At 43.6% G+C, this 12,459-nt stretch overlaps 1 protein-coding gene across 1 annotated transcript in view; it reads right to left on the bottom strand.

The window, feature by feature from the left end:
• Nucleotides 1-9,387: 9,387 nt before the first annotated feature.
• The window catches only part of ALX4 (ALX homeobox 4), a 50,187-nt gene continuing 47,115 nt past the window's right edge, over nt 9,388-12,459 (bottom strand). The window contains exons 3-4 of the mRNA XM_081892108.1: nt 11,880-12,008; nt 9,388-10,067 (exon numbers count right to left, since the gene is read on the bottom strand). Coding sequence (XP_081748234.1) covers nt 9,744-10,067; nt 11,880-12,008 — 453 coding nt within the window. The 3' untranslated portion in view covers nt 9,388-9,743. The remainder of the gene's footprint in view (nt 10,068-11,879; nt 12,009-12,459) is intronic.

The raw sequence follows: 12,459 nt of genomic DNA, 5'->3' as shown, positions 1-12,459 counted from the left end.
AGCATTCATTGCTGTAGTTTTGAAGCATGCTTGAAATCTGAGATAGGCCAGTTATGTTCTCCTTGAGAGTAGATCAGAAGCTACCATAGACTGAATCCTACTCAATGCCACAGGAAACATGAACCAAGATGGCTGCCCTTTATGGCAAGGCAAGCTGGCCCAAAGCGCTAGCTAACCCAGCACCAAGCCATCAGCCCACCAGTATTTATGATTGGTGTGTTGCTCTCAGCCTACCTCAAGTCTGAGGCTATTTGGAATCTCTTGCCTTTTCTGTGTAATTTCAGTTCTGAACTCACCACTGTTTTACAGTCCTACATCTGCTGAGCTTCAGGATTCCACTGCCTGCCAGGTTCTTGTGGCGGTGGCTGTGAAGGAAAAGTTGTGTTTCTCATTAAGGGGATAACAAATGGCAACATCTGAGACAATTAGTTGAAATGGAGCAGTGATGGTGGTGGCTGAGGCGTAATCCACTGGAGGAAACGCAGCACAGCCCTGATAGGTATTCCCAGCAGAAATTCCAGCAGGCTTTCTGAGAAGGGATTCTGAATGGAGAGAGGCCCCCTCTTCGCCAGCTTCGTTTTCCGGAGTTGGTTCCAATAATTCCTCTCCGAATGTCCTTGACTTTATCCTCATTCGCCTTGATTGTCAGTTTACTTGAAGAAAGAAGGAGTTAAGAAACACTTAACTCATTCACCACCTAATTTCTGTGAGACCATTTTTATAGTTCTTGGTAAGTTGAGAGATCAGTGGTAGTAGATTACCTTAAGAATCCACGAGAGAAAGGGGGCAGTCTAGAAAACCAGTGAACATTTCTAATGCAGTGGGAAATGGTAATTTTAAATTTGATTGATGGGCCCCTGATCCTGAAATATGCCTATTTAATTTTAGTAACTGGACATGATTTATTAATTTTGTTCTTGCAAACAAATGCTGACATAAGAAAGGCAGAATCTCAGTTTCTGGTTGCCCTTCGTATCAATTTAAATAATATAGCACCTTGATTCCTTGCTTGGAGCGGTGGCACCGCCACACTACATGCACAATGGATATGGCAGTTTAAGAGCCCGAAATATTAACATTCAAACATTCCCAACAGAGATCCTATTGGGGATCATTAAGATCTCAAAAGTACGGCTCCTTGTTTAGAGCTACATCTGAAGTTGGATCATCCAGTGCAAATGATCAAACTGGCAAATAAAGTGAAAATTCTGTGAGCAACGTGGGAGATGAGATTATAATGGCTTTTATGTGGGTCTGCAGAAAGCAAGAGTCTGAGCTGTAAATATCTGTGGTTTCTAGAAGTTTAAAGTCAAATGTGCTTCCCATCATTTATACAGAATTCTGAATTACTTTAATTACCTATATATAAAATAACTAGAACTTATAATTACTATATTCTGTACTTCTTTGTAGGTGATAATCAACATTCATAGAACCCTCCTTTAGTTATCTGCACTCACGCTGACTTTTTAATGCTATGGTTTTTTACTTTGATATAGTGCCTCTGTTGTGAAAAGTGCAGGTGTTTGAAAAACTGACACCTTTCCTTTTAAGATGCACACGCACTGGAGCTAAATATAATCCTAAGAGATGTAAAGCCTAGAAGGGCACAAAGAGGCTAATGGCCTGAGCCTGTCTGCCTCATCAGTAACTTTCAATCTAAAGATAAATAGCTGGCAATAGATGGAAGAGGAAGGATACAACCAACAAATTCTTATTTGTCTTGGATTAAAAGTAACACCTTGACACCTGGTTTCCATATGGCCATAAAGAGATGCCTTTGCCACTTTCTCATAAGCAGCAGTGATTGTTCTGTATTATTAAAAGATTAGACCACTCATCTTTGAAAGGAAAATGTAAAGAAGAAAAAGCTGAACTAGTAGCTTATTAAACATTACTTTTCCATGATGAAATTTCACACCTAAATGGGTTTAGCCTATTAAACAGCTCTCAAATCTTCTAGCCATAAAATTCAACAGCTGTGTGGACTCTTTGTATTCTGCAGTCAGTGTCCCGACCTGGCCAGCTCCTTCCCTGTATGTAATCAGAAAATAACCCAGAAGCCTTTAGGGTTTCTCTTTTTTATATACATCCTGATCCATTTCCCCTTGCCACCTCTCCCTCCTGCCCTGCAATTATAGGTGGATTCAGATGACCTGCCTGTCCCTGCAGTCAATGTATTATTATTTTTTGTATGAACAAACATAAATTGAGCAGGATACATTTCACATCCCTTCACTATGCTCACCCAATAAATTTGAAGACGTTCAAAGCAAGTCTATGGAATAAAGTACAGTAGAACTGCTTTGAGTTACTATGCTGTTTAAACACATATATGTGTAAAAAGAACCCAAGAATGCTCTATCCTTTGCAGGGTTTTGCAGGAATGGGAGAAACAGAAAGACCTTCAAGCAATGCAATGTGGAGCTGGTTCCTCCACAAGTGGCAGCCCTAGATTGGGCAGTACAGTGGCCTATTCTAAGGATGGCACAGCTCATCTCCACAAACTCTAAGTCAGCTACCATGTGAGGGGCAAGGGTGTGAAGGAAAACATGTTACACAATCTTGTGTAAGTTCAGGAACTACCTGGTCCCATTGCCAGATATTTGCTTCCTTTGTGTTTTTAGATTTTGCTGGAAGCCACCCAGAGTGGTTGAGGCAACCCAGTCAGATGGGCGACATTTTACTAGTAGTAGTAGTAGTAGTAGTAAGCCAAGCTTGAACACATCCTCCATTGTGATCTCCAAGCTGCACCAAGCTTACTCTCAGTACCACCATCTATTTGCCATATCCCTACTATGTAGAGAAGCATTCCTGCTGGCTGTCCTGTAACTTGTGGGAGAGGGGTTATCGGTTTGTTTGATTATGTGTGTCCTCATTGTGTATGTTTATGTTTTGGCCACCATGTGATCTTCAGGTGAAGGGCAGTATCCAAACTGAACAACAACCACCACAACAACAACAGAAAATGGGTGTAGATTTGTAAAGCATTTGCTTGCATTCAGATGGTCCAAGGTTCAATCCTAAGCATCTCCAGAACTTCCATGTCACTAAACAATACGGCTCCTCCCATAACTATTTTCTATATATGGTCTTGAAGGTTGGAGTAGACCCACTGGGGTACAGTACCCCCAATCCCCACCTCTCAGAGCCTTCCCAGAAGGATACAGGTCAACTATATCAAAAGCCACTGAGAGATCAAGAATGAGCAGATTGGCATTCTCTTTTGCCCAACAAATGACATCAACCAGCATGAGCTCACAGTGGAAACCCAAAGGAAAACAAATGTCAGAATTGGTCATTTGTGGCGCTTCTCAAGTGAGCATCTGTTGAATAGAAACCTAGATCACTTTTGGGTTCTGATCACAGACTGATCCCTTAATAAGTTATATAGAGAACCACTCCCAACTTAATTCCCCGTGTGCACGTGCACTTCAAAATGCAAACCTATGAGCACCAATGCTGCATCAAAATCATCCTCTGCTTTTCTCCTTCTGCTTTCGGGTCTTTGGTCCATCTACCAGCAGCCTCTCAACTCACTGGATGTCTCATGTTTTGCCTGCAGGATGTTCCCGTCACTGCCTCCTGGCTGCCAAGAATCTCTAGAGGCAGTGAGGCTGTGCGCTGCCACCTGTTGTTAATCTAGCCTTGTTTAATCCATTCTGCTCTGTGTCAGCAGTTCAAAAGGGCACTGTTAGTATTTTTTGCCAACTTCAATTAACGTGAGATTTTGGAGGCCCCCCTCCGATCGCATTTCATCTGCCATGAGTCAGGCACGAAATAGACAGATTTCAGTTAGAAGCAGAGAAGAGATGGTTATGGCAACAAAGAAGGAGAAAAATAATAATACTTATTTGGATCTCTTCTGCCTGTGCTCTGGGTGTTTGTCTGTCTTTTCCCAGCAACTTTCTGTTTGAATATTGTTTGTAGCTCTAAGGGATTTTGTTTCTCTCCCACCCTCAACTCTAGGGAGAGAAAAGTCTTAAGTGCAATATCTTACAGCAGCAGCAACAACAGCAACAGAAAAACAAGATGCAAAGTAGTTTGTTCTTTTTTTAATATTACAATGTAATGAATTTGCAGTACATATCTGTATAGGCAGTAAAATTGTATGGCACAACCTCACACTGCAATTTTTGTGGGCATTTTTTCCATTCCATTATTTTATTCTTGAACATTTTTTAATGTATATTTTCATATATTCTGCCTCAGGCCATAAAGCTAAAGGGAAAAAAAGTTGCATTTATACAAGGTTACAATATCTTACAACAATAATATTGACTGAGGTTTGTTTTCTTGCGATCTTTCTCCCATTCTCGCTTTCAAACACTGCACACCCAAAAAAATCTGATATATTATTATACATTGAAAACTGTCCTTCAACATCAGTAGTATAAAAGTCCTAGCGCTATCTATGTTCATGGAAGGAGTACTGGTTTGGGTAATACATTACCCGGATTTGCGGTAAAGGATCACAACTGGTGTGTGGGGAGGGGGGGAAATCACACTTTGGTTTCCCTGCACTACCATCCATGAAGTTGAAAGCAATCAAAAGCTTTCATCTGTTCAGCCTAACTCTGCCCCAGTTTCCATTTGGGCTTTTTTTTTTTTTTAATTCCAAGTGTTTGCTTTTTTGCTATGTCAGTCAAAGCAGCAAAATAAACATGGAGTTCTCAGCGGCTGTGTCTGCCTGATCATTTTTCAACCATTTCCAGGAAGCTACCTTTTTCACTGTTGTTTGTTTTCAGAGTGTTTTACAACGTACTGTGAAAACTTAGCATACACTAAGACAAGAAATAACCATCCAAAAGAAGAAGAAAGACATAGGAATATCCTGCCCCCCTCGCGCCAAATGCTCATATAGCTCACATTCTGTTGCTCTGGCCAGCAGATAATGTTACCATGGGAAGGAGAGCAAGCCAATGCTCCATCAAAACAGCCCTCTTGACCATGGTGGTATTCAGGGTACTGGATTTGTCCCTAGACTCTGGGCTGCCGCTAAAATGGCAGCCCTGTGTTGGCTTTTCCTGCGATGTTTAGCAATGCTTGCGCATGTCATTTCCATGCCTACATCCCAGTCTCAGCCAATGAGGCAGAGCAGTGGCAAAGACGTGTCTCAACATAAGTGGCAGGAGGGAAAAGGGCTTGGCAGAGGGCTGCTGGTTTTGGCAGAAGCTCCATTTCAGAGCACAATGTTTTATTTTGTCCTTGGGGGTGAGTTTACTTAGTCAACAAATGTTTACATGTAGCATTGAACAGTTCAGTGCATGATCCATAGCACTCCTCCGATTATCCTGAAATGTCTTCTGATGGATCTGCTGAGGTACATTCTAGATATAAACTGAACCGTTCATACACAAAGCCACATTGGAGTTGACATCAGGATGTGACCAGCAGACTTCAAGCAAACCTAGTCTTAGGCAAAGTACACTTGAAATACATTTCTTGTGCACACAGACTTCACACACCACACTCTTGTACACTACTGCATGCATGTATGGTCTGCAGTGCGCAGCTAGAGTTGGCCATCTCGCTGTTCTAAAGCAACAAAATAATGGCACGTTGCTCACCTATAGGACTCACCACATTGACTTTGGGGTGGAGCTCAAACTTTTAGCTCCACCCTGGCATTGTGTCTTTTCCATGAGACACCTACATGTTGTCTCATGGAGCTTGGCTTGGTTGGGCAAGTGCCTCTACATGTGAACAGGAGTTTGCATGTTTGGGTTTCGTCACAGGCAGCCATATGCATGATGTCTGGCTCTGCTATGAAGCACATTTGGTAACGTATTGCACATGAATAACTCGTGAATAGGACTTATACATACAGCAATGTACCCCTCAAAGTTAGCGTCCAGCAATATGACCTTTTTTGGAGCTGCAGATTTCACGCTGAAAGCTAAGGCAGCAGCAAAAGAGAAGAAGAAGAAGAAGAAGAAGAAGAAGAAGAAGAAGAAGAAGAAGAAGAAGAAGAAGAAGAAGAAGAAGAAGAAGAAGAAGAAGAATTAAGAGTTCTCCCCCACCCTAGCTTCCCAACTAAAAACTGAAATCACACTGGGTAGAATGCTAGTCATGAGATTTCCTATCCTCCACCCAAGAGATGGCAAACTTAGCTGTTTATACAAAAAACATACTTGCACAGGCAGCACACACACTCACAATATATTCTCCTAGGTATGCACACTTAGGAACACAAAAACATGGTTAAGCATGGATAATATTACTTATGCATTCACACACACATTAAGTGATAGCCAGCATTCGTCATCATCAGAATGGCTCCATTGATTTCAGTGGATCTATTCTGGACATGACCAATATTGGATGTTGCCCATTATTTCTTGCATGAGAGTTCCAGGTACAACTCTCAAAGGTACCCTTCTGAAGAAGTGTGCATGCACACCAAAGCTCATACCAATAACAAACTTAGTTGGTCTCTAAGGTGCTACTGGAAGGATTTTTTTATTTTGTTTCAGGTACCCTTTCAGTTAGACTGACCACTTCACAGGCGGGCCAACACCACTCAGGGGAGTGAACACTATCAATGCCAGAAAAGTGTCTGTGGGACCTTCATAGCTTTAAAAGGTGGCAAGGGGCAAATGAGAGCACTTATCCCTGATAAGTTGTTTGTGTCACAACAATGGCAACATTGTTATGTATTTGTTGTTGGGGGAACACAGGTGTCATTTCTGAAAGTTGTACTTTTACTGATGGCTGTTGTGTTTTCCGAGCTCTGGACGCACAAGGCATGATCCAAACACAGTGGAAACACTTTGTATGTCCTAGTGATGTCCTTAGCATTTTCACTAAAATCAACATGAAAACCTTTTTTATCTCTGCAGGTAGAGTATCAATCCTTGTAAGGCTTATTGTAAAATGTGGGTCTGGAATTATCACAGGCACATATTGGACAGTGCACGTGACATCATCACTATAGACAAATAAGAGAAGTTACATACATACACCTGAAAAAAGAGAGAGGGGGGGTATTGGATCTTTTTAGTCTGTGCCACTGGCACACTTATTTCTGCAACAGTTAAATGTGTAGAACTAGTAAAATGGCTAGAGGGATAGATGATCATATGGAATGATCACATGGTGGTGAGGGAACATACTTCCCCATCTCTAAATGGAGGCCCTGCTTCATTTACCTCTGCTCCACAAATAGGATAGTTCCAATCCCCCCCCCCCATTCAGATTTTCCAGCAACTTTTCCTCCTGAGAACCCATGTGCACTGAAGACCAAGAAGCTTTGTTGTCAATGAGCTGACTTTTTGGTAAGAATTCCTGCCAGCATCCTTCCCATTCCAGGCCAGAGTATGTGCAAATGCTTGTGATTCCACAGCCACATGTGAGCCAGAAGGCAGGTGTGCGCTTGTGTCCAGGCATCACTGAGGGGGGTCTTGCTTTTGTGACGAGGCCCAAATGAAATCTCTGTGCCTGTATAGCAGCTGCTCACTGGGAGAAGGCAGACCAGTAGCTACCAAACCCAGTAAACACCCTCTTAAAAACCAGACAGGCGGTTTAAACCTCCTTCTTTCTTTCTTTCTTTCTTTCTTTCTTTCTTTCTTTCTTTCTTTCTTTCTTTCTTTCTTTCTTTCTTTCTTTCTTTCTTTCTCTGATGGATGTAGCTCTGTGCTTAAGAAACCACAAAACCTAAACACTGTTTAAAAACCAGCTTATTCATAGCTGAGTTGGGCAGAATCTCAGCTGACCTGATCCAAATCTTCTTTGATCAATCTATAAGGAAAGCAACCACAGGGGAACTGGGAAGTTGCCACCATCCTGATGAATGGGAGTGACAAGAGGTGGGTCCATGTCTGCTAAAAGCTTTGAGCTGAAAGCAAGAGCATTTCCAACCAAAGAAACAAGCTCTAGCTTTATTCCTCCATTACATGGCTAGGGCAAACTTCATGTGGTGGTTTAAGTCAGTACAAATGGAAGGGGACACCAGGAAGACTGTTTTTTGAGCTAGGCTGCAGATTGTGGAATTGTGAATACTGTTTTAAAAAGGCACTTGTTCTGGTAATCATGGAGATCTATCTTCTCTTATTGGTGAGAAGCCTATGGCCGTAATAATATAGGAAGGGAAAACCATGTTCTTTGGCCTTCTGTAGAACTAGCCATGTCATCTGGGCAGGAAGACAGGAGAAGGATTTTCTCTTTCTTGTAGACCACACTCTTGTCGCACTCTTGCTCTTTATTCAGGCCAGTAGTCAGAACCCTTGTTTTGGACTGCATTTATTGATGGCAGCAGCTCCCACAGCTTAATTTCCTTCCTCAGCACTAAAGCAGGGCAAAAGATGGAAGAGGGTGGGCCATGGATCCTACTTTATGTTGATTCTCTTCCTTTATTTTCCTACATTTCTACGCTGCCCATACAACAAAGTTCTCTGGATGGCACGCAAACAGTCACTTATTTGAAGGACTGTCAGGATGTGGTCCTATCTCTGGTCCAAGGCTGTTTCAGAGACAAGGAGTCCTAAGGAGAGAGTGAGCAGGGGCATCCAAGTTGCCCATCCACAGGCAGCACCTGGGTGGCAGACCCAGCAGACACGCCGGCCACTTGGTCAGTCTTCCCCGCTATGGTTAGATGCACTGCATTTCTATGGGGAAACCCAGCCAGATGGGCAGGGTATAAATAATAAAAATATTGTTAAAATTATTATTATTTCAATTATAGTTTCTATGTTGTATTATAAATTAGCGCATGCAAATGTTACGCAAATCCGTGCCCATTTTTGTCCTCTGTTTTGGTGATAGATTTTTATCTTACTTGGCGATAGGTACACAGTCCCCCTACAAGGATGCAGGCCCCACTACTACAGGAGATGGCACAAATATCGTTGCTTTGAGTTGTGCCATTCTCATAACCCTTGGTTTGCTGCTTGGATCAACCCAGATTCCTGTGTGGTAGGGTTACCAGAGCACAACCCGGAGATTGCCTGGGACCTTTATTATCCTTGCCAAATCGAGATGTGCCACACACAGCCTTGGCTTCTCTTGTTCCTTTCATGACTGCTGTGTGGCAGTCCTGTTCACTACATACAGCAGATGTCAGGAAAATGGGAGACAAGACAGCGGCTGCTTTTTTTTACCCAGTGCAGTTGCTAAAGCGACCTCTGGGTTGCAGCCTGGCATCTACAGGTATTCTGTGAGTTGAATCAGCATACCCTACACTCAGCACACACATGCATGCACACACAAACACCAGTCTGGCACTCGTCAACTAAAGCAACCACATTATTCTGGCATTATAGGTATCGTAGAACTGCCCATAGCATGAGAATAAATGGTACTGGAAATGTGCAGAGCAATCAACTGGAAAGTGTGGCTTGAAGCTTTGGTGTTTTAAAGAGAAAGACAAATCCGGTGTCAGAGAAAGCAGGGGAGACAAAGTGTCCTTTTTCATTGGCAAGTCAGGACAATGACAGCATTCGGGAAACATGCCATGTGAACACACACACACACACACGAAACACTCAACTTTGTCTGGTGCAATAAACACACCCATTATTTCCTTCCACACACCTGTTTGTTGGGGACAACAACAAAATCCCCTGCATGTTTAAAACACTCCAAATACGGCAACGCACGTAATGCTATTATACCTAGGATAGCTAAAAGTGCTGCATTCAGATCTCTGAGTAGGGCACTGGCTGCCTCGGGTCCAAGAGTGGATGGATTGGTTCGATCGTCCCTGTTTGCTCGGTCAGTGTCTGGAGGGCAACGGCTGCACCTTGTCATGTTGCCCACGATATGGCAGCGCTGTGCTCCTTGGCTTTCATCCGCAGGGCCGCGATGCTGGAGGACTTGCGGTCGGGCTCGCCGTTCAGCTCGTAGCCGTTGATGCCGGGGCTGATGGCTGCGCCGCCGAAGAGGCTCCCCATGTGAGTCTGTCCCACGTGGCTGCCGGGACCAGAGACGCTCAGGAATTCAGAGACCCCTCCGGTTGTGTGGGGATGGGTGTGGGGAGACATGCAGGAAGGCACTGAGTCACAAGGCACGACGCAGGCAGGGACGGGGGAGGCAGCACCGTTGTTGCCAATCCAGGATGGATTCTGGATCTGAGATGGTGGAGAAGGAAGGAAAAGATTAGTTAAGGAGCACTGGTTTATCCCTTGGTTCTCAAAGTGGAAATGATGTGGTTGAGGGAGAGGTTGTCCAAGTATTAAGGTGTTCTGTACTGAATCAAGCCAATTCCTTCTCAAAGTAGTGTCAGCATCTGGAAAGAGCACATGTCTCTCATTACATTGATTGATGGTGTTGGTGGCCCTTGGTGCTCTTGTTTTCTTCTTGAGGTTTTCACATCCTTGAGATTATTTTTTATTATTATTTTCAGATCATAAATTGGCCACCTCGTGCCAATTTTCACATCTCATATGCTCTATCCACTGTGCTATTCTGCTTTTGGAAAAAGCCAAGGAATAGAAAACCCTGTGCTTGAAGACACTGTTGATTGGTTCATACTGAAATTCTGTCATTCAATCATGAAAGCCTTGATAAAAAAGAGGGGTGGGAACCCTTAGAAAACTCAGCCTTCTGATGAATTGTCTGTCTAGCCCAGGACTTACCTGTCCTCACCGACAGCAGCTCTGCCAGTTTGGGCAGGTGATCCTGGGCTAGGCAGACAGTTGGCCAGTTCTTAAATCGAGGCATTTCTGGGAATTGTTTCCGGGGCATTCTGCAGTTAAATACACTCTGTCTCTGAGCTCCCCTCTTTTGCTTAGTGTGAGAGAGAAAAATTGCAATGACAACAACAAGCACATTATCTAGGATTATCTAGGATGCTGAAACCAAAACGATCCTACCAAAGCAGAGAGGGAAGAATGACTTTTACCAGCAGGAGGCCCCTGGGAGGTGGGGAGGGGAGGTGTGTTGGGGGGAGAATGTGAGATGAAAGAATGCAACAGGAGAGGATCCAGATGGAAAGTAGGAAAATGCCTGTCTCTGAAAGGCCTGCATTCCACAGCCTTCCAGCGCCATTCAGTTCTGGCTCCAAGCCTGACCTTTTACCTCCGGCAGACTACATCTCTGTGGCAGGTATAGTGGGGGAGATGAGGCCGTAACATTCGGAGGTGATGAAAGCAGGGGACGCAAGACAGCCAGAGTAAAAATGCCATCGTTTAAATTTATGGTTCTGCCACATTTTGAATATCATGAATATCATGTCTGGTTGACCCCCATCTCGAAGAAGGATCATCATGGAGCTGGGGAAAGTACAGAAAGGGGAGACTGAAAGCGTGGAGACCCTTCCCCACCAGGAAAGGCTGAAGAGCTAAAGCATCTTTCGTTATGCGGTGGGAGGAGATGAGCAAGGGCAAGATGAGCAACCTTGTCTGTGTTTCCAACAAGTGGGGGGGGGGGAGAGAGAGAATTTCCCTTGGACCCCAGGATGTAAAGCGGAAAAATTTAACTTGTTCTTCTTCTGCCACTTTGCTTCCTGGGCATATGCCTGTTTGCTCTGAAGGAACTCAATGGGGCTTACACCCCCCAACATGTGCACAGAATTACAAACGGATGGCAGATTTTACAAGCCACTTCCAAATTTCTCCAGGTTATACAGGCAACAAAGTACATGCTACGCATTTATTTCCTATCTTTGAAATGTGAGGGTAAGTTTCACAACTGTTACAGAGGCAAAGGTTTTTTTAACACCGTATCAGTTCCTTGAACCTTGAATCACTTGTCTCATTCTACCATATCCCAACTGACTGAAGGCAGGGCCTTAGGGTGGTATTCAACATTGACTCCAGGCAGACCTGATGAAATTAATGGACCTGACTGAGTCATGTTCATTAATTTCATTAATGAGTAAAGCTTAGTTGAATGCCACCCTTAATGTTAAAGAGACAGGTGTGCTGGTGGCAGACACTCACCTGGGCATAGTTCTCTGCTCGAGTTAGTAAGGGGAGCTCATAGGCTGTGGAGAAGTGGGTGCGGACCTGCTGCATTTGACCAAACCGCTCTCGCTTCCTCCATTTTGCCCGTCTGTTCTGAAACCAAACCTAAGAAGAAAAGCACAGGTTGAAAAGCGCTTCAGGAAAGGAAGGGGATAGGAACTCAGTACATCTACTGCATTTGGAGATGAACAATTGCCTCCTCCAGGCCATCCCAAGTTGTAAGCAGTTTGAAAATAGAATTCTGCTTGTGTTGTCATTGTATACCCATCCCATATTTTAGACCTTCCTAAAATGGCAACGCTGATATCAGTGTAGTAGCTTCTGTGTAGTAGCTGAACGTTGCTGGCCAAGAAGCAGGCTGAGAGAGTCTTTTAATATGGAACCTAAATCCCAAATTTGGGTGCTTATCTCAGCAGAATCACACATAGGTGCTTGCATTTGAGCTATATTTGTATTGTACATTGCTCACAAATAACTGCTCATGCACCTTTGGTTAATTTGAACACCAACATAATTACAGTGGTACCTTGGTTTACGAACCTAATCCGTTCTGGAA

This window comes from Podarcis melisellensis (assembly GCF_964234715.1).
Source record: "Podarcis melisellensis genome assembly, chromosome: 1".
Classification (NCBI taxonomy): domain Eukaryota; kingdom Metazoa; phylum Chordata; class Lepidosauria; order Squamata; family Lacertidae; genus Podarcis; species Podarcis melisellensis.
This window is presented reverse-complemented; position numbering and strand designations above follow the sequence as displayed.